At 44.3% G+C, this 21,227-nt stretch overlaps 1 protein-coding gene across 2 annotated transcripts in view; it reads left to right on the forward strand.

The window, feature by feature from the left end:
* Nucleotides 1–21,227, forward strand: part of CNKSR3 (CNKSR family member 3) — an 86,047-nt gene that overhangs the window by 41,570 nt on the left and 23,250 nt on the right. For both annotated transcript variants that reach the window (XM_080805124.1, XM_080805125.1), the window contains exons 2-4: nucleotides 11,684–11,847; nucleotides 18,272–18,474; nucleotides 18,931–19,018. In XM_080805124.1, coding sequence (XP_080661250.1) covers nucleotides 11,684–11,847; nucleotides 18,272–18,474; nucleotides 18,931–19,018 — 455 coding nt within the window. The remainder of the gene's footprint in view (nucleotides 1–11,683; nucleotides 11,848–18,271; nucleotides 18,475–18,930; nucleotides 19,019–21,227) is intronic.

Here is a 21,227-nt window from a genome sequence, read left to right on the forward strand (position 1 = left end):
GATAGCCCTGTCCTTGCTTTGCTTACAGTCCTTTAATCTTCAATTACTTGAACATCAATTGTAATGTTACAGCATTTCTGCGGCGCTCAGCATGGTACCTAAAACATAGTCTGTGAATTAATGTACTTAATTAAGTCACTTTGGCATCCTTTCATTTCTTCTTTGACCACTTGAGACCCTACAAGGATTTGGGTGCCGGGTTAAGGTCTGGGTTCTGTCTTAGTCCTGTCCTTCGACTGGCCCAGTGTCTTGCGGAACCCCTCTCTCATTTTGGCTTCCTCGTCAGTGGAGTGGAGGTCATTCTAAGCTGGCCAGCATCCTCCCGAGGGTCATTGCACAGAGCAGTGAGATAGACTGTGCGTGCAGGTGCTCTGTAAACCTTTCAGCCTCCTCTTAACCCAGCGGCTTCATTTAATGTGCAGCCCCGCTGTTGGGACGTTTCCCTTGGAAGCAATGATGGCAGTGTTGGTAGAGGGCTAGATGGACCAGTGGCAGTTTTTCCCAGGAAATCGGCGGAACGGAAGTGACGGATGGGTTACGTGTTGCCCTCCGCACCGGGGTGCTTTTCCCTGGGTGGTATGGACACCCAGGTGATGGGCAGAGTTGGAGGCCGGCTTCCAGGCTTGCTGACATGACCACCGCCTGGTCCGCCTGCAGAGTTGATCTCCGCTGTGCTATAAACTTAGGCTTGCTGCGTGCGGGGAACTGGTTCATTCTTCCCTCCATTCAGCATAAGCATGCCGATGACAAGAGTTGGAGCCAGTGTTTGGTTTTAGAGCAGATCTGATTGAGAGTTCTGGCAAAATAAGTTGTGTTAGAGGAGGGGGAGGCACAGCTTGACTCTGAGCGAAGTAAGTTCTTTTTCTCCTCTTGTGCGTCTTGCTCCTAGCCCCCGCCCTTGGGTCCAAGTTTTGCAGAATTGGATACAATGGTTTGGTTACTGAATTACAGCAGCCAGCCTTGGAAAGTACATATTTATTTTCCCCAGAGCCTTGTGGAATCCTTTCTGTTCCTCTCCACGACTTCTGTTTTTGTTTTGAGAGTCCCAAAAATTGTTTCGCATTTTGTGTTGGACATCTACTAGGATACATTTGTATAAGCGTGCGTACACGCAGACACTGTAGACATCCTCAGACACTGAAGTCAACGTCAAGTTTCTTCCTTGCCTTCAGGGTTACCTTTCATGTTCAGGATACCTTTTTTGAGGGCAGCAGGCAAGGCGGGAGGACTCAGAGCTCAACAGTGAGGGCTGCCATTATATTCCGAATTCTGATCATCTTTTTAGTCCATTGGTTCTTTGGTTGATTCTGATTTGCATCGGAGTTTGCATTTGTCCGTTCTTTTCTAGTGATTTAGATCAGGATAAGTATGTCCTGAAAAAGATGACTTCAGACAATACTGCTTTCATCTCCCCTGTCCCCAGAGTGGACGCTTCTCTCTGGGCACTTCTCCCTTCATGGCTGGTGGGCTCAGGACTCTGAAGGGACGGCAGGACGGGTCCCTTTCACAGTGTTGTGCTGGATCCATTGGGGGGTGGGGTGGGGTGGGAGGGGACAGGGTCAGATTGCAGGGCCTACGACTTTGACGCAGAGTTTCCTGGTGAAAATTGCCAGCTGGAAGGCATTACTTACCAGGGCCGAAACCTCAAACGAGGGTAGGCCATTTGACTGACTGTTCTCTGGGTAACTTGAATCCTTGAACTAAGGTAGTTTTTCTATTTTTACTTCCTTAAATTATCCTGGCATGGATAGATTGGCTATTTCCAAGTTTTGTTTCAGTAACGGATCGTCTGCTTCGGTAGTGAAACCCAGAGAGCGGTTTTTTCTTGGTTATATTTTCTGATGGCTTGGGAGTGACAGAAGTCTTAGAAGACATGAGTTTCTAGCAAGAAAGCGGAGTTTGCTTTAGAAACAAAATACCGACTGCTCTCTGCTCTCCTTGTTGTTACTTCTTGAGAGAAATGGAAGCCTGGGTTTGTTGCTACATAGAGGGTAGCTCTTCAGCGATGTGTGGACCAACTTTTCCCAGGTGGTTAAGAATACGAGCTTTTACTTTGTCTTCAGCATTACTGTGCTCTCAGCTCGGTGCCCTAAAAAAGTGTCCAGTCGCTTGTCCTTCCTCCTCCAAAGCAGTTACTCCATTCCATCGATATGGTGAAGGAACTTGGTTCCTAACTGGGCTTCCAAGGCTCGCATTGCTGCATCTTTCCATGTGTTGGGTTTCATACCGCTTGTGCTTTAAGGCAGAGGAGTCCTTAGGGATGACTTCCTGTGGTCGGACTCTAATCAGGGCAGAAAACCCAACAGAGTTTTCCAACCAAGACCAAGTTCATTCACTTGCTAATTATTTTTAGCTCTGAGGCTGTTTGAGATTTAAGTTTCTGGGCTGGTTATTTCGCTTCTTCATACTTGGCTGTCATAATGGAGGTAACTCACGCTCGCTCAGACATGTTACAGGAACCTAAACTTGCAGATCTGGAAGGACCCGAGAGGTCCTCCAGTCTGGCTTTGAAGGCTTTGTTTTGTGGACCCCTTTCTTCAAGTTACGTTCAACTGGAAGTGTGACAGGATGAAGGAAAAAATCAGTGTGAATAGTGGTAGGCGTGGGGCCCAGTTCTAATCCAAGTCAGCTCATCTGTGTGGGAGGAACCCAAGAACTGGGAGTCAAAGCAGTTTAACCAGGGTAAGGCAGGTAGGCCATGCAGGAAAGGCCAGGATAAGATACCAGTTCCTTTTAATAGAAGGCAGATCAGTGACCACCAGGGACTGTGGGGAGGGAACTGACCGGCAGCAGGAACTGTTTGAGGGAGGATAGAAATGATTATCTCACGATCGAGGTGTGGTTACACAACGGTATGTATTTGTCAAAAAAACTCATCGTCGAGTTGAAAATTGGTGAATTTTATCACGCCTCAAAAAACCCCACAAAAAAAACAACAAAAAACTGACCCAAAGGAAATAATAAACCAGATAAGAAGTTGTAAGGGGCATCCTAAAACATGTTTAAGATTTTTGTGGGGGAGGGGAGATAACATTTTCTCAGCTTTTTAATTCAGTGTAGTTACAGAAAATGATTCTTTCAAAAATTGTAAAAAGAAAAGAAAAAAACCCAGATTCACTTAAATCCCAGTCTCGTCTGTTTTTCCACTTGGCAGATTGATCATCACTTTGTACTCATCACTGCTGTGAGTTATACCAGGGGTTGGTAGAGGGCCAGATAGTAAATATTTTAGGCCTTGTGGGCCGTTCAGTCTCTGTCACAGCACTCAGTTCTGTCACTGTAGCGTGACAGCAGTCGGAGGCAGTAGGTATGCCAAAGAATGTGGCTGTGTTCCTGTAAAACTTGACTTATAAAACACGGCAGTGGGCCGAATTTGGCCTTTGAGCTGTATTTGCTAACCTGGGAGTTATGTTCCTTTTGGAAAAACTCAGCAAAGCGGGCATTTTCTACATTCTCACCAGAAGGATGAATGTCTTAGAAAAGGGGGGGTACAGGGAAGTTGGGGAGAGGACAGGCCCCCCAGGGCTGAGCTCACAGACTTGGATCTGTAAAGGATAGGGTGGTTTTGCTCACATGGAATTGTGGACGATGAATTAAGAGGAGGAGGGGACTGAGCATGGCAGCCGGTTTCTAGATTATTGTAGAAACCTAGGCAAGAGGGTTTAGCTGTGACAGTAACATGGGGTGGAGAGAACCTAGGGAAGGGCGACTCTAAGACCTAACATAAGAAATAGACATTTCCAAAGGAAAAGCTGAAGATTAAAACTTTTTTTCAAAAAATCACAGAGCAAATATATATTTAGGGTGTGATTTCTCATTAATGGGACGGCGATGCCACATTTCAAGTGATTCTTGTTAGAGCTGATCATCACTGCTTAGAAACATCAATTCTACCATTTTGATAATTTGCTGTACTTGTATTATCTTCATTGCTTTCCATGCTTCTCCTTGTCCTCTTGAGATCTGTGAGGGAGGACAGCGCATCCTGAGCCAAAGAAGGGGGTGTGTGGCTGCAGTTTCTTCCCTCCAAGTGGATACAGGGTAGGCTGACAGGGGACAAAGAGGGTGGGGTTGTGAGGAAATTGGGTCCTCCTTCTTCTTCTTTTAAAAAATATTTTACTTATTTATTTGAGAGAGTGTGCATGAGCAGGGGGAGGGATAGAAAGAGAAGCAGACTCCCTGCTGAGTAGGGAGCCCAACTCCATCTTGGGACTCTGGGATCATGACCTGAGCCAAAGGTAGACGTTTAACCGACTGAGCCACCCAGGCGCCCAAGATTGGGTCCCTCTAAACTAGAGGGTAGAACTGCTTCTGTCAGAGGCCTCAGGGTGTGTGCCTGCTGTCTCAGGCTGCCCCCGAGAGGTGGCCCTTGGACACTCTCTCTCCCCACTGTTACCTAGAGACACTGGGTGCAGTTTTGACTTCTTCAGGAAAGGTCAGTTAGTCAAGGGCCTGTCCAACCAGGTAAAAAGAATTCCTCAGTCCTTTAAAATTACACACCCCTGTGCCTCAAACATAATGTTATTGCCGAAACTGAGATTGCTATATTTAAACCAGTTTTATCAGCTGGTTTTAAAATTAAGGCCTAGAGACTTCAACGAAACAAGGGTGACAAAAGAAAGTCATTCCAGAGGGATGTAGTTGGATGGCTCACTTCATAAAAAGGGCACTTGGAGGTCCTACCAGTATACCATGATGTTGAAATTGGTTTTGCTTGGTTAATTAAACCACACTGAGCTTTGGTTTGAAACCATATTTGGGAGATACTGTAACATTGTGGATCAGGAGTGTCAGCCAGTGGGAAGGCAGAAGAACTTTGATGTCAGGTTTTGACTGTTTCATGTTTTTAAAAGTATTGGAAATAGTCAAAAAAACAAAGAGGCAACCCATGGAATGGGAGAAGATATTCGCAAATGACACTACAGACAAAGGGCTGATATTCAAGATCTATAAAGAACTCCTCAAACTCAACACAGACAAAACAGATAATCATGCCAAAAAATGGGCAGAAGACATGAACAGACACTTCTCCAAAGAAGACATACAAACCATTAACAGACACATGAGAAAATGTTCATCATTAGCCATCAGGGAGATTCAAATCAAAACCACATTGAGATACCACCTTACACCAGTTAGAATGGCCGAAGTCAACAAGACACAAACAACGTGTGTTGGAGAGGATGTGGAGAAAGGGGAACCCTCGTAAGCACTGTTGGTGGGAATGCAAGTTGGTGCAGCCACTTTGGAAAACAGTGTGGAGATTCCTTAAGAGATTAAAAATCGAGCTACCCTATGACCCCGCAATTGCACTACTGAGTATTTACCCAGAAGATACAGATGTAGTGAAAAGAAGGGCCATCTGTACCCCAGTGTTCATAGCAGCAATGGCCACAGTCACCAAACTGTGGAAAGAACCAAGATGCCCTTCAATAGACGAATGGATAACGAAGATTTGGTCCATATATACAATGGAGTATTATGCCTCCATCAGAAAGGATGAATACCCAACTTTTGTATCAACATGGACGGGACTAGAGGAGATCATACTGAGTGAAATAAGTCAAGCAGAGAAAGTCAATTATCATATGGTTTCACTTACTTGTGGAGCATAAGGAATAACATGGAGGACATGGAGAGATGGAGAGGAGAAGTGAGTTGGGGGAAATCAGAGGGGGAGACGAACCATGAGAGACTGTGGACTCTGAGAAACAAACTGAGGATTTTGGAGGGGAGGGGGTGGGGGATTGGGTGAGCCTGGTGGTGGGTATTAAGGAGGACACGTATTGCATGGAGCACTGGGTGTGGTGCGTAAACAATGAATTTTGGAACACACACACACACACACACACAAATAAAATTTAAAAAAAAAAGGAGGGGCGCCTGGGTGGCTCAGTGGGTTAAGCCTCTGCCTTCGGCTCAGGTCATGATCTCAGGGTCCTGGGATCGAGCCCCGCATCGGGCTCTCTGCTCGGTGGGGAGCCTGCTTCCTCCCCTCTCTGCCTGCTGCTCTGCCTACTTGTAATCTCTCTCTCTCTCTCTCTCTCTGTTAAATAAATAAATTAAATCTTAAAAAAAAAAAAGAAAAAAGAAAAACAAGTTAAAAAAAAATGAAAGTATTGGGAATTCCAAGAATATTTTGGTTAGGTATAAACATATGACCCAAGTCTTGTTTCCTTTCCTCCGGTTCAGATCATCCAGAACTGACCCGTTCCTGAGTCCTTATCTCCTTCGTGGTGGAAGGCCTTACACTTGGTAGTTAATTGCTCCATAAATTATGTTGAATTAAGTTGAATATGTGTGATCTGTAATTGATCCCCGTGGTTGAAGAACACAGTATCCTTGATCCCGCTTGCCCTTAAGAGTCCTGAGTAAGACATGAGTTCATAAGCCTTAACTAAACCAATTTCTGAATCAAACAGGACAAAACCCTCTGGTTAAAGCATGCTTCAGTGATCAAAAGTACCAGGTGTAAAATGCTGTAAGACCACTCTGGGCTCACTCACTGTATTTGTAGAATTAGAATTTTTGCTGCCTTGAGTATAGCGACCAAAGGCATAGCCATTCAGAGGTCCTTCCAGGGGGCCTCACTTGCTGAACAGAGGGTGGTCTAGGCAGTGACCTGATTTTAATCTCCTACAGAAAAGAAGAAGAGAATCTTCCTATATTTTCTGTAGTGGAGCATTTACTCTTCATGGACACAGCCTTCCCACATTTTAGAGAGATTCGTTAATTTTTGTTTGTTTTGTTTTGTTGTCATTTGTTTGGTTTTTGTTGTTTTTATTTTTTAAATTTTTTTATTGTGTTACATTAGAGACTAATTAATTAATAAAAAATTTTTTATGTGGGACAAGTATCTTGTCAAGGACTGGAGTTTTACTTTGGAGTTTTGTTCTGTGTATGGTCCTTTCCTTAATATAGAAAGGACCTTCTTTAATCTTGCAACATTGAGACTGGCAGCGCAGACCTGCGGATGGTATCAGCGACCGTAGTTTCCTTCTCTCTAGTTACTCGCTGGCTTGGGAAAATGAAATCAGGTGGCTTGTACACTGGAGTGGCTTTCATATTTTTGTGAAGTTCCTTGTCTGTCTTCATGCATTCATTTATTTACTTCACGGATACTGTTAAGCACCGACATTGTTGGGGATGCTGGGGGGGTAAACAGGGAACAGAGGGAGGTCTCTGCTTTCCGGGTGCTTCTATCCTGGTCTCAATCAGAAAACATTTTTGGGTGGAATCGCTGATGGTGGCAGGTTCCGTGTTTGGGAACACCTCCTGGGGAGGACATCATAATCTGTAGTTAACTGTGTTCCCGAGGAGGGGCTACCTAAGCATTTGGGGGTTTCTGTGTCTCCCTAGCAACTTTTATTCTGAACACTGAGCAAATTGAGGAGCTGAATAAATCACATTAGAGTAATTACCGTGTGCTTCATGGTGTTCTCAGCCCATTACGAGTAACTGACATTTCAGTTTCGTTACGGGTCTGTGCGGTAGGCAGTGCTGGTTCCCTGTCTTACAAACCAGGGGACTAAGTCACTTGTTCCCCTAAGCAAGAAGCAGGACTAGACCTGGTGCTCAGGCTCTTTACCACTGCCCTGTCTGCTTCTACCCCTGGGTGAGAGATTGCTTGTTTTCCTTCTCCCATTTGGGATTTCTTTGAAAGTTTGAGAGTGTTCACTGCTGCAGATCTGGGGGCAGTGGAGGGAGTCTGGGCCCCCCTCCCTGTGGTTTGCATTCTTTAATTCTTTGGGAGCTCCCTTTCCTCTTCCTTCCTTCCTGATTCTTTCACATTGAATTATGTGTTTAATTTGTCTAAATGGGATGTGTTTAATTTTATTTAATGATGTGTGTTTCTCTCCGTTCCACTAGATGTTCTGTAAATTCCTCGAAGCAAGGATGTGGCAAATAGGTACATGTGACAAATGGGGCAAAGCGTGTATTGCAAATTCTAAAATGGTTAGACCAGTTTACTTGAAATTGGGGATTTTCCCATCCTTGGTGGGATCGCATAATAGTTTAATTTAGCTGTTGACAAATGTTTAACTGTATTCTGATCAGTGGGGTGTGAATAATAGGCCATAACATGTTGGAATAATAAGACCGGGCAATATTTTTTTTTAAAGATTTTGTTTATTTATTTGACAGAGAGAGAGATCACAAGTAGGCAGAGAGACAGACAGAGAGAGGGGTGGGGGGAAGCAGGCTCCCCGCTGAGCAGAGAGCCCAATGCGGGGCTTGATCCCAGGACCCTGGGATCATGACCCGAGCTGAAGGCAGAGGCTTCACCCACTGAGCCACCCGGGCGCCAAGACTGGGGAAATATTATTGAAAACCTAGTGTCTTCAGCATGTGTATTCCTTGGGAAGAGGTCTTTATGCCACTGTAGGTGCTGTTTTTAGGTAGGGAGCAACATGGCATTCCTACTTGATAATTCGCCTACATGTCAGAGATTTTTGATTATTGGAGGTTAGGTCATTGGTATTTCCTCAGAATCTTCAAGGACATTCTGGCCCTCCTTGCAGGGAAATGTTCTTCTTCTGTGTTCTTCAAGTTCTCCATCTCTGATCACGTGGACAACTTTCATCCTATCAAGAACCCGCATTGCCCCTCCCCCACAGCTTTCTCTGTGTCCAAAATACCTCCTCATGCTCTCAAGCTACTCCTAAAATCCTTTTCCCTCAGTGAAATTCTTCAGTTAATTAAAAGAGGAATCCGGCCTCATCTTCATTTCTACTGTTACTACTCAGGGAAGAAGTTTAATGAACATTCATGGTACATGGTTTCTTCCCTTTAATTTTAATGGACTTATTTATTGTGCCCATGAAAACTGATAGGAATCTCTGTTTTATGCTTTACTTTGCACAGTGAACTTGCTTGGCCCAGTAAACATGGATTTCTGCCGGTCCCTGGTCCCTGTGTATTTTGTCTAAGGAAGAGTTTATGACATGTGGATGAAGAGGAACGGAAACCCTATTACATTTGTGTTGGCTTAGTGGGGCTGCTGTAAAAACGCACCACGGACCGGGTCACGAGACAGCAGAAATTGGTTTCCTCCCGGCTGCAGAGCCTGGAAGTCTGAGATCCCGGCGTTGGCAGGGCTGGCTTCTTCTGTGGCCTCTCTCCTTGGCTTGCAAATAGCTTTCTTCTCCCTGTGTCTTCACACAGTCTTGCCTCCGCGTATGTCTCCTCTTCTTATAAGGACACACCAGTCATCTTGGATTAGGGCACATCCTGATGATCTCATTTTAACTTAATCACATCTTTAAAGCTTTATCTCCAAATACAGTTACTTTCTAAGCGCGAGGGGTTAGGACTTCAACATATAATTTTGGGGAGACCCAATTTGGCCATAACAAAGTTTAAATGGATAACACGGTTGTCCTAAACTTCTGTGATAATTAAAACAAAAATTCCTTTTAAAGCCGAAAAATGGGCAAGGGAGGAGTACATCCGGATAGAGAGAGTACTCTAGGATATTGCTCGTGATCTGGCTTAGAACTGGCGAAGTGATTTAGGCTGAAATTCATAGTAATGAAGACTTTCTGTTCAGATTCAGTGACAGTACTTTCTAAGTACCTCTAAGGTTTCGTGATTCTCTCTTAATAAGTGTTTGTAATTAGACATTACTGCTTATCTGGGAAGATGCTTGGAGGGGAATTTTTATAATCTCGTGTTTCATGGGTAGAATGTGAAGGAACAGAGCTTGTGTCCGTTAGGCCTTGATCTGAATTCGAGGCCTTTTCTTCCTGAAGCAAGCTAAAGAAGATGGCTGTGAAAATCCTTCTCTTGGCATCTTACCAGCCGTGTGGCTGTGGACAGGTTATGTGTTCCCCATGCGCCCTAATTTAGGTATCTAGAGATTGGGAAGAGAGCTGTCGGGAGGCTTTCTTGGCTCTTGGCACTTGTTACTCCTGCTCGTGCAGATTGATGCCGTCGCTCTGTAGACGACCCTGGGTGGTAGGGCCTGGAGCGCAGCAGCCCCTGCAACCCTGGGGCTGGGGCTCCGTCTTCATACCTGCCACCTTGGGTAGTCTCTGGGGCCTGTCTGACTCGCACGCCCTGATGGCCACTTGTGGCTCGCGGCTGTCAGAGTGGAGCTGGGCTTATGTCAGTGTCTCTAATCTGGCCTGTGGTGTGATGGAACCTCTCAGTGTGAGAGATGTCACTTGAGGGAAGTTGGGTAGGTTCTGAAGGATCATCATATATATATATATATATATATATATATATATATATATATATATTTTAACCTCCTCTTCCTGTATTTGATGGAGTCCCCAAATAGTGATAAGGACATTGTTGTTCTTTTTATATCTTCTCAGGAGGCAAATGGTGACATTGTGTGGAGCAGAGGTGTCATGTAGCCTAGCACCTTGGCTTTTAAGATCCACAGATGTTGGTATAGCCAAAACCCAGTACCAGACCTTGTGTCTACTTTTCCTAGTCCGGAGTACCCACCTGGCAGATCTTTGGTGGGGGCTCAGTAAGGGTGTGTGTGTGTGTGTGTGTGTGTGTGTGTGTGTGTGTGTCTGTGTTAGAGGACAGCCGCGTGCCTTCCACCTACTTTAGGCTGGTTAAGTTGAATTTTCATCCTCTGTGTTGGGATTAAATTTTTACAAGCCTCAGTGTTGAAAACACTAAGGTAGCATTTATTATTAGGCTTGAACTGACCAGTTGATTCAGTGTAAAATTTTATTCCAGTAAAACCATGGAAACAAGTTGACCAGAGAGTTCTCTGTATAGGCATAAAGAACCCCAAGTTCTGAGAGGCTTACCTGTATAACTATTTTAGTCATTATAGAAGATCATTAAAATACAGCACTGTCGGCAGTATTATTGGACCTGGAAAAAGTCCCATGAGTGAACCCACTGACCATTGCTGTTCTCTGGTACCACTGCTGGTATCTTCTCCTTTGGGTTCTGTATCCATCAGAACCTTTTCAGTCACAAGGGACAGAAGCCCAACACAAACAAGCTGAAACTGGAAAGGGAATTTATTTTAGTTTAAGTGAAAGATTACAGGATGAGAACGATCCTTAAGCAGGATTAGATCCAGGAGCATATAGGAAGTTATTGGAGCATTTTCTTTCCCTCCCGTGGATTTGTTTCCAGAAAACTGATCAGAAAAGTGACTGTCAGTATTCCGAAAGTTGTATCCTTATGACTTCCAACAGGAAAGCAAGAACAACCTCTGTCTTCCTGTGTCCATACATCAAATGTCAGGGAAGATTTTGATTGGTTCTGCTTGGTCATCCTTGAACCTCTAACTGGCCGACAGGTAGAATATTGTGGCCAGAGACTGTGGCAGGGCTCTTGATTGGCAAGTCCACTGGGATCACGGGGGCTGGGACAGGGCTGGTGTCGCATCCCTGCCTGGGAAACAAATATGTCTAGTATATATAACCAGCATTTCCAAGTTGGCAAGGGTTTACTGATTATTCTTTTAGTTGAAAGGGGATGGAAAGGTAACTGTCATGAAACTGCTAAATCCCTTTGAAAATCTTAAGCTGTGCAGATCTGAAGACACATCTGAAAAGGGCCCATCGGGTGGGATATACATTGTATATCAGCAGTCTGAATGGTTGGACCATAAGTGGAGATACTTGAGGCTGATTTAAAGGTGGGCAGTGTTTTGAGTCAAGGTAACAAAATGACAATAATGGACTTCTGCTTTTTTTGGTAGGGTTAGATGATTGCCTGCAGCAGTATGTCCACAAGTTTGAACGGGAGAAGATAAATGGAGAGCAGCTGCTGCAGATTTCCCATCAGGATCTTGAGGAGCTGGGGGTCACGCGCATTGGACACCAAGAACTTGTGTTGGAGGCTGTCGACCTTCTCTGTGCACTGGTTAGTTCAGGAAAAGATGATTTGTGCCATGATGATGTTCTTCAGAACCTTACTCTCTCAAAATCCTCACCATTCGCGGTTGAGCCTAGCGTTGTTTTCTATTAATGATCCATTGACCTGAGGCATGAGCTGAACACAGCATAAAAAAGGAGCAACGACGTAAAAAGAAATCATTATCTAGACGAAGAGGTGGCAAACTGTGGCCTGCGGGTTAAGCCTGGCCCTTTACCGTTGTCACTAAAGTTTCATTGGCATGCAGCGCCGCCTGTTCATTTCTGTGTTGTCTGTGGCTGCCCTCACGCCACAGTGGTAGTGGTGTAGTTGTACCAGGGACCCGGGGGGTCCCCCAGAGTCCAGTGTGTTGACTGTCTTGCCCTTTGTTGAAAAGCTTGCCTTTTACAGAAAAAACTCTGTGTTAGTCTCATTTTCTTATCTTCTGTGGAGAGTACGAAGAAGGAGACCGTCCTGAACTACAGGGCCGTCTTCTAAACTGAAATGAGAAATAAGTTCTGATTTTCGTGCCTGTTTTTGTTACCATGAAAAGCTTTTTTATGTTTCACAGGTCTTTGTGATATTTAAATAGCCGACGCTTGGGCGGGCTGCAGTCAGCCTATGAAATGGAAGCTAGATGGGAAAAAATGTGAACGTAGTTACACTCTGCAGATGATTGAGCTCCGGGGGGAACATCAGTGAGCTCAGTCCTGCCACGTTCTGACTCTGGCCCGACATCCGTGGCTGCGTGGGCTAAAAACACCTGTGAGGGCCTTGTGCCTGCTAACTGGCTGCCACACGGTGGGATCTGCGTCTCTCTGTCTCCGTGCCATGTCCAGGATGCACTTTCCCCAACTGTCAGGATTTGGACCCACTCCGTGGCATTCAGTCTGGGTTAAGTAATGCGGCGAACCTGAGCCAGGGGTATATACAATTACATCACTGAGAATGGTGGGAAAGAATGTGCTCCCGATTACGGTGCCACAGCCGCTCTGCGTTCCGTCGATTGTATAACACTCGACGCATTGTGCATGTTCTTCTTCTTAAAATGGACAGAGCTTTGTCTCCGGCTCTGAGATGCGCTGCTCTTGTTTACAGAAGTAATGGGGAAATTATTTGTGGTTGATAAATGAGCTGCCACAGGGGAGACGCTGTGGCCAAGTGGTGTGAGTGTTGGCCTGGGAGGCAGGCTCTCTGCATTCTCGTCCTGGCTCTGCTCCACACTCCTCAGCCTGTGACCTCCAGGGAAATGGGGGTGTCTGTTTTCCCCATCTGTACAGTAACACTTTCTGGATGTGGCAGTGCTCGAATGTGTGTGTTGCATTGCCCAGAAGATGTCTTAGAGTCCTGTTTATTATTAAAGCTGTATGGTGTTTTTTTTTTTTAAATACAGTGAAACATGTTTGAGTTTACTTTTATTACACTTTCTGGGCAGATCACTTTTCCATGTTTTCTGCTCATTTGATTTGGCTCTTTCAGCTTCGAGGGAGGGCTTTGAGCTAAATGACTTTGCAGTCTGCAATGTGAGAGGTGAGGAGGAAGGGTCGATTGGAGGCACGTAGTGTGTAGCAAGCCAGGTGATCCACATAGCAACTGCCTCTCTGCTTCGCCCCTTCCTTGCCTCTTAAAATATTGGGCCGAAAGGAACAAAACTGGACAAATGCCAGAACCTAAAGCTGCATTTTATCTCCTACAATTTCCTTCTAATTTCCTTTGTAGACAAAGTTTGACCTCAAACTCATTCTGGACATGCTTTGTGCAGTAAAGTGCCAGTGAATGCATTAGACAGGAGGGGCACAGGGGGTTTCTCACATGACTGTGCCTTTTCTGGGTTGGGGAGGGTTTTAGAACGTTGGAGTAAAATGTTTTTTCATCTTGATATAATATCCTTATAGAATGTTCCTGTTGAAATGCATATGTTCATTATTATGCTATCTGTTTAATGCATTTCCACTATATAGACCTTTGTATATATAAATCGGTGATAATTTTTCGCCTTGAACAACCCATCCCTTGGGCAGTTAATGTGTATTTGCAGTTGGCCCTAGGGTTATAAAAGAGGTTGTAATGTAAACTTAGTTTGGTGGATGTCGGTTTCGTGATGGACAGGAAATGAATAGAATGTAGAAGAAAGAGGAGACAACAAAACCACTGGAAAGTTCTGGAGGGAACAGGGCAGATAGAATGGATAAAAGCCTAAACTAGGGAACAGCTATGGGTAAAGATTCCAAAACCAGTGAGCTGATGGCTCCAGAGACAGACAGTCGTGGGTAGAGAAGAGAGCCAGGAGAGAACACCACTGCCTTTTGCAAATATTGACTGGGGACTTGATTGTGAGGCGGAACCAAGACCACTTCTCAGGACTGAATGAGTCGGAGCCCAGTTTTTCTCCCCATCCGGGGCAGACACTAGAGCCGCTCTTTCAGCAGGACAACTATGTGCCACATGCAACTATCTCAATTAAAATAAGTTGAAATGAATTAAAATTCACTTCCTCGGTCGCACTGAACTATATTTTAGGTCATAGCTACTGGGGGCCAGTGTCTACCATATTTGGACAGTGCAGATAGAGAACATTTCCCCAACTGCATCAAGTTCTGTTTACTAGCACTGGTCTGGAGGGTGTGATTGAGGGTAAGAAAGTAGAATTGTAACCCATTTTTGTTGCCAAATCAACCAGACCCTAGTTACTAAGGAAGGCACATATATATAATTATATATAAATTACATGTTTTATAAGTAATTAACTATAAAACATTATATATGTCTTAAAGATTTTAGTTTGGAGACAGAGAGCATGTGCAAGGGGGGAGGGGCAGAGAGGGAGGGAGAAAGAATCTCAAGCAGGACTCCACGCCCAGCTCAGAACCCGTTGCAAGGACTCCATCTCACGATCCCGATGAGATCAGGACCTGAGTCAGACACTTAACCGACTGAGCCACCCAGATGCCCCATATTGTTTAAGGTCGAAGTAGGTTGAGAAAGTGAATAAAGTGGGGATTGGTAGCATATGTCAAGTGATGCCCCTAAATGTATGATTAAATGAAATACCTGTAATGTGTTTACCTGCCCAGGGCACTTCTGTGCACTTGTATATCCCTGAGATTACTCAGTTCATCCTTTACCCATCTATGGCAAATCATGAAAAAATGTTATCCTTCTTTATGGGAAGAAATCATGCCGGGAAAGTAATCTTTGCTAAAAGTTTGAGTTTAACTGGATCTTCCTGATGAGTGTATTAAATGCCTTTAGGACAAGAATGTGGACTGTATGTCTTAGGTTGTGACTTAGTTGATTGAGCCAAGTCAGTGAGATGGTTTAGACTGTGTCTCTGGCCCTCCCTAATCACACGTGTTAGATTGGGAGGAATGGGGGGAAAGAATGTAGAAGAGAAGCAGAAGGTTCATCTTAGCTAAAGTGTGTACTTAAGGCACCAGAAGAGCGAGAATCCGCCTTTCTCCTTCCCTTCGGCCTCCTGTGTGATTTCCCCAGCCAGGCCAGGAAATAACCCCGGATGCTGAGCTCTAATGAAGCGAGATCCCCAGCCCAAGGGGGTGTGTGTGTGTATAGATTTTCAGAGCTTTGTTTCATTTCTTCCTTGGTTTGTATCTTCTTCATCCTTTTATCTTAGTGTAGTTTCTGAAGGGGACAAGTTTGAGGGAGAAGATTAATGAAGATAATCAAATCTGGTCTGAGAAATTACTCATTTTCTGTCTTTCACTGTGGGACACTTCGGTCAGTCATCCTTTCCTGACTATGTTTCTGCATTAGAGGTTCTCTTGCGCGAATATAATCAGTGTCTTGTTCTCTTCTTGTGTGGAATGGGGTGGAAAGGGAAGGAATTACCCTTCCTTTGCTCCTCCTTTCTATCTTGTTAACATTGTACTCCATTAAAGCTGCATCTGTCCCTCCTTCCAGTCCTGGGATTTGTTTTGGGTGGGAAACCAGAATCAGAGCACATTGAGTGGAAATGAAAGGAACCAGTTAACGAGAAGCTATTGCTCCCCCTTTATTTTAGATTAAAAGTGGTAGGTTTGTAGGAGATGGAGGTTTAACACTTCTTGCTGTACTAAAATGCATTTAATCCTCTTTGAGTTCAAAAAGTAAATGTTGTGTGTAGTCATAAGAGTTCCAAGTCATTGCTGGTGACATTTAGTCTAGAGAGCTGACTTTTCTGCTTTTAGTTCAGAACTCTTGATAGAAGTTGGCAGGCTGAGGAATTGACTGAATGAGGGGACAGTTCCTTTAATCAGTCACAAGTCCTTCAAAACAAGCTTGTCATGTGGCTCTTTATCCATTCACTTGTGAGGCTTTGATTCTCTGGATTTAAAAAGCACGCTGAAACTCCATGTTCGTGTTTTTGTCTTCTTTGTTGAAGGACAAAGTCATATTTTAGTCTGCAGAAAATGACAGGAAAAAAGGAATGTAAGCAATACAAAACACTCATGTGTATTATGAAATTTTACCTTGTAAAATTATGAAATTATGAATTTATATGAAAATTTTAAAGCTTGCAAATGACAGCTTCTGGTTAATGGTTCCAAGGAGTTATTTTTATTTTTTTATTTTATTTTTTTAGTTGTTCTCCATTCTTTTCAAAATGTCTACCTAAAATTTTTAAAAAGCACTTTTTAGGGGTACCTGGGTGGCTCAGTGGGTTAAAGCCTTTGTCTTCGGCTCAGGTCATGATCCCAGGGTCCTGGGATCGAGCCCCGCATCGAGCTCTCTGCTCGGCAGGGAGCCTGCTTCCCCCACTCTCTCTGCCTGACTCTCGGCCTACTTGCGATCTCTGTCTGTCAAATAAATAAATAAAATCTTTTTTAAAAAAGCACTTTTTATTTTATTATAGGCAGCAACATACATTTAAGCTTCATGAACATTTCACTGCAGTGAAAACCCAGCTATAGTGTCTGTAGCCGATGTCCCCAGAAATTACTTGGTACTTTTATTACTGTGCAACCATTGACTTCTTGAACGTCAGGGGTTGGAGCGGGTCAAGATAGAACTTGGGGGGAGGTAAGCAGCTTGTTGATTTGTGTAGATCCAAGGCCACTGGCCACTCTTCTTTTTTTCCTCATCTGCTCTCCGTCCTGTTGTGTGTCTTCTCCTGTCCTCTCTCGGGCAGGGAGCATGGATGGGGGTTGTGCAGCATGGCGATCAAAGCGTTGTGCCCTCGCTGCCGATGGCCTTGCTTGCAAGCCCGCCTCTCCACAGATGAGCTGTGTGACTTTGGGGAATTTATTTAATGGCCCCGTGTTTTAGTTTCCTCACCTAGAAAATAGATATCCCATCACTCCCATCTTCATGTGCTCTTTCCCTGAGGTAATACTTGTTGAGGACTTAGCCCAGTCTGGAGATGGCGGAGCGTACATGTTCCATTTTATTGGTCATTCTGTCACTCCCAGAGTTTCAATGGCACCACATTCTGACTTTTGGGATGCTGTTGCAACAGTATAATAGACCTCAGAAATATCTTCGTTTTTTGGTTAAAATAAAGAAACACCAACTTGGAATATGTACATGCGGTTGAATACAGAAATTCATCCCACCTCCCGCCAAAGTCATCTGAGATATAGGTGTTGTCCTCTGGGATTTGTTCTCTACCTGTCATACAAAACTCATTTTTTTCAAAGCACCTGAGTAAGTTGAACATTATCCAGAAAGAACACAGGTGAGAAACTCAAGAGGTGGAAATTATATTTCAGGGGAGTGGACATTTGCTCAGTGATGCTGTTTCTGGGCAGGTGAGTCTCACCTGGTGGAAATGCATCCACTCAGGGGCTACTCTGTTGTCTTCTGTGCTGCCAGTATGGTCGTGAGCCAGACACGGAACTTGGCTCTCTCAGACTTTGCATCTCTGTGGAGAAAGATGGTGCCAAATAGGGCGGTTCAGAGAGGTGACAGTCGGTGATGAGCTAAAGAGTTACCTGAAGGGGCATTTGGCAATATCTGGAGACATCTTTGGTTGTCACAACTAGGGAGAGGGTGCAATTGGCCGGGGTTGCTGCTAAACGTCTTGCAGTGTACAGGAATCCTCCCTTTCCCCCTTACCCCAACCAAAACAGAGACAGTGGGCTTTAAGTGTCAGTAAACCTCAGGCTAAGAAACTGTTCTAGATAGTCAAGGAACCCTCAAAGAGGAGGGAACCTTTGGGCTAGTAGGTGAATTAAAAGAGAGCTGTTCATGCAGATATTTGTGGCAGAAGCATTTGAAAAGAGGAACTAGCAAGAACAAAGTCACTGGGATGGGAGTACACTGGAGGAAGGACAGAAGAGGCTGGAGTGGGAAAGATCAGCCCTGGGGGTAAATCATGTAGGGTTTTGTGGCTGTCGTAGGAGTTATTCAAGTTGCTCAGTGGGCTTTTGAGGTACTTATGAGAGTTTGGATGTTGTTGATTGTTTTGAATTTTTCCCTTTGATTTTATTTTCCACAGAATTATGGCCTGGAAACTGACAATATGAAGAACTTAGTTCTGAAACTGCGAGCATCTTCTCACAACTTACAAAATTACATAAGTAGCCGGCGGAAAAGTCCAGCTTACGATGGAAACACTTCCCACAAGCCCCCCAATGAGTTCCTGACTTCTGTGGTGGAGCTAATAGGTGCTGCGAAGGCCTTGTTGGCTTGGCTGGACCGGTAAGTGATGCATGGCCTCGACCGTCCAATTGTGGGGGGGGAGCTGAGCTGCACACAGGCCTGTCCATTGTCGGGGAAGTGAGCTGGGGTCCCTTGCCTGTCCCTTCCACTGTACCACTGCAGGAGATCTGGCTCAGTGGGGGATTTTGGGGTCCCTGTGGAAGCTCCTGAAAGGGTGAATAGTAGGAACAAATTAAGCTCCGCTTGGGGAAGGCCTGGAACCACGTGAAGCTGTCCTTGACCTCTGAAGGGACAGGAATTCTCTTGGCTCATTTCTGATGTGTTTTTATCTAGCACTTCTCTCTCTCTTTTCTGTTCAGATTCCCGTTTTTTAGAGGAAACAGTTGCATGACCAGTCTTGGAAACCAGCCTGGGCTGTGGCCGTGCTTCTCAGCGTATGGTGTGGGATCCTGGTGCCCCGCCCCCCCTTTTAAAAGAACATTTGTTGTTTCCTAGGGCTCCATTTACAGGGATCACGGATTTCTCAGTAACCAAGAACAAAATCATTCAGCTTTGCCTGGACCTGACCACCACCGTCCAGAAGGTGAGTACATCACTGTTGCTTCCTAACATCGTTTCCTCCCTCTGCCCTGTCCTCTTCCTCACAGGGCTCACATGCTTTTTGCTTTTCTGTCCCTACCATTTTTTCCCCATTTCTCGCAACTGGGGAGCGATGAAAGGCTTTTAATGAGATGCACTGTACTGATGGTTTCTGGAAAATGACCAGTGGCCTTTACATCAGAGATTGCCTTCTTTTTTTTTAAAATAATGGAGCTAGTAGGTCTGTACTTTCTCTAAACTGTCTGAGCACTTAATTTTTTTTAATAGAAACTCTGGAGCAACTGCATGGCCTTAAGTTAAGAAATGCTAAGGAGGGAAGGAGCACGGGAAGGATTGAGGTGGAATTCAGGTTTAGGTATGGGGCAGGGGCGACCTTCCTTGAGAAGGCGACGCTTGAGTAAATGGACTGGCGTGACTCTGTGCCTGTCTGGAGGAAAAGGGCTTCTTATGTCGTCTTGGGGTGCTTTCCTGTTGGTCACAGAGGTATTGATTGTTATGAACTGATGGTAGAAAAAAAAGGTCACCATGGGAACTACGGATCCTGAGCTGTTCACCTCAGGAGAAGGCTCCCTGCCCACTCGTCGTGCTTGCCCCTTCTGCGGGCCTCACACTGCCTGGCCCATGAGAAGTAGTGATTTTTAAATGTGTGTTTAAACAAATGAGATAATACTTTTGACAAATCAGCTGATGAGACTTTGTCACTTATCGGGAGAAATTCAACCCAAACTTCGGGGACACAAGAGGTATGGTTTTTGTTTTCCCTTTGGTGCTCATTGAGCATGTGCTTCAGAGATAACCATGGGTTCAAATCCTACCTCTACCACTAATTAACCCTGGGACCTTGGATGAGTCACTTAAAACTTAGGAACCTCGATTTTTTTGTCTGTAAAATGGGAATACTAATATTTACCTTACCAGATGATTTGGCAGGATTTCTAGCAGTTATTGTTGAATAAGAAAAAAAGGAAAAAAAGGGTAATATAATGGCAAATGGTGACCTCCCCAAAATATAAAAATGTAGGTATATATGTATTTGTAATATACAGACATCCAAAAACCTGTATACAAAGGAGTAAGTACAGTAGGCAATTTGGAAGAAAAGAAAAGTTGGGTTTTCTTTGGCAGGGAGAGAATTAGGGATGGAGCAAAAGAGCCAAACCCCCTCTACCCCGGGATGGAAAAGAAGCACTTCTTTCATTTACAAAGAATATTACTTGACCACATGTATGTATTTCTGTAAAATTAGATATAGCGAAATAATGTAAAATATTTTATTTTATTTTTTAAAGATTTTATTTATTTACTTAACAGACAGAGATCACAAGTAGGCAGAGGGGCAGGCAGAGAGAGAGGAGGAAGCAGGCTCCCTGCTGAACAGAGAGCCCGATGCGGGGCTCGATCCCAGGACTCTGGGATCATGAACTGAGCCGAAGGCAGAGGCTTTAACCCACTGAGCCACCCAGGCGCCCCAAATATTTTATTTTATAATAATAATATCTACCTCAAAAGATTGGTATGAAGATTAAATGAGATAATATACGTAAAGCACAGTATCCACAAGAAATAATAGCATATAGTAGGAAGTATAAAAAAATCATGCCTCGTACTGGTTTTCTGGAAACAAAGTTGATGATTTAAGGAGAGAAAGTCGACAAGTGTGTTGCTCTTTTTTTTCTGTTGTTGGTTTTTTGGTTTGTTTGTTTATTTAAATTTGAACAATTTTTAAGGATGGTCTGAAACTGGCAAAATATGAATATACATGGGAGTATCATTTTATGAACTTAGATTGAGGAAGATGTTTAGCTCTTGTGAACATATGTTTTCTTCAGCAATTAGAGAACACAGGTGCCTTGGCAAGCGGAATGTTGGTGTGCACACAAATTAGAAATAACAAACTTGATGAATGAGCTGAATGCCTTTTTCTGTATGCCGTGTGACAGCAGCAACAAGACTGAATGAGCCAGGAGACTTCACACTCTCTTCCAGTGAGGGGAAGTACAGTTTTCTCCAGAACTTCTTGGCAGAAGGTCTCTTGACCTTTCCGGAAGAAACCTGTCTTTTCCGTTTATTCCTTTTCTCTGGGAAATTTAAGGAATGAAAGTCGTGTCCTTCTTCCAGTGACAAGGAACGTGTTCTCTTTGGGTCTTATTCCTTTTGTCTCCGTCTGTGAGGAGAGCTGTTTGCTTATCCTT

Source organism: Martes martes (assembly GCF_963455335.1).
Source record: "Martes martes genome assembly, chromosome: 6".
Classification (NCBI taxonomy): Eukaryota; Metazoa; Chordata; class Mammalia; order Carnivora; family Mustelidae; genus Martes; species Martes martes.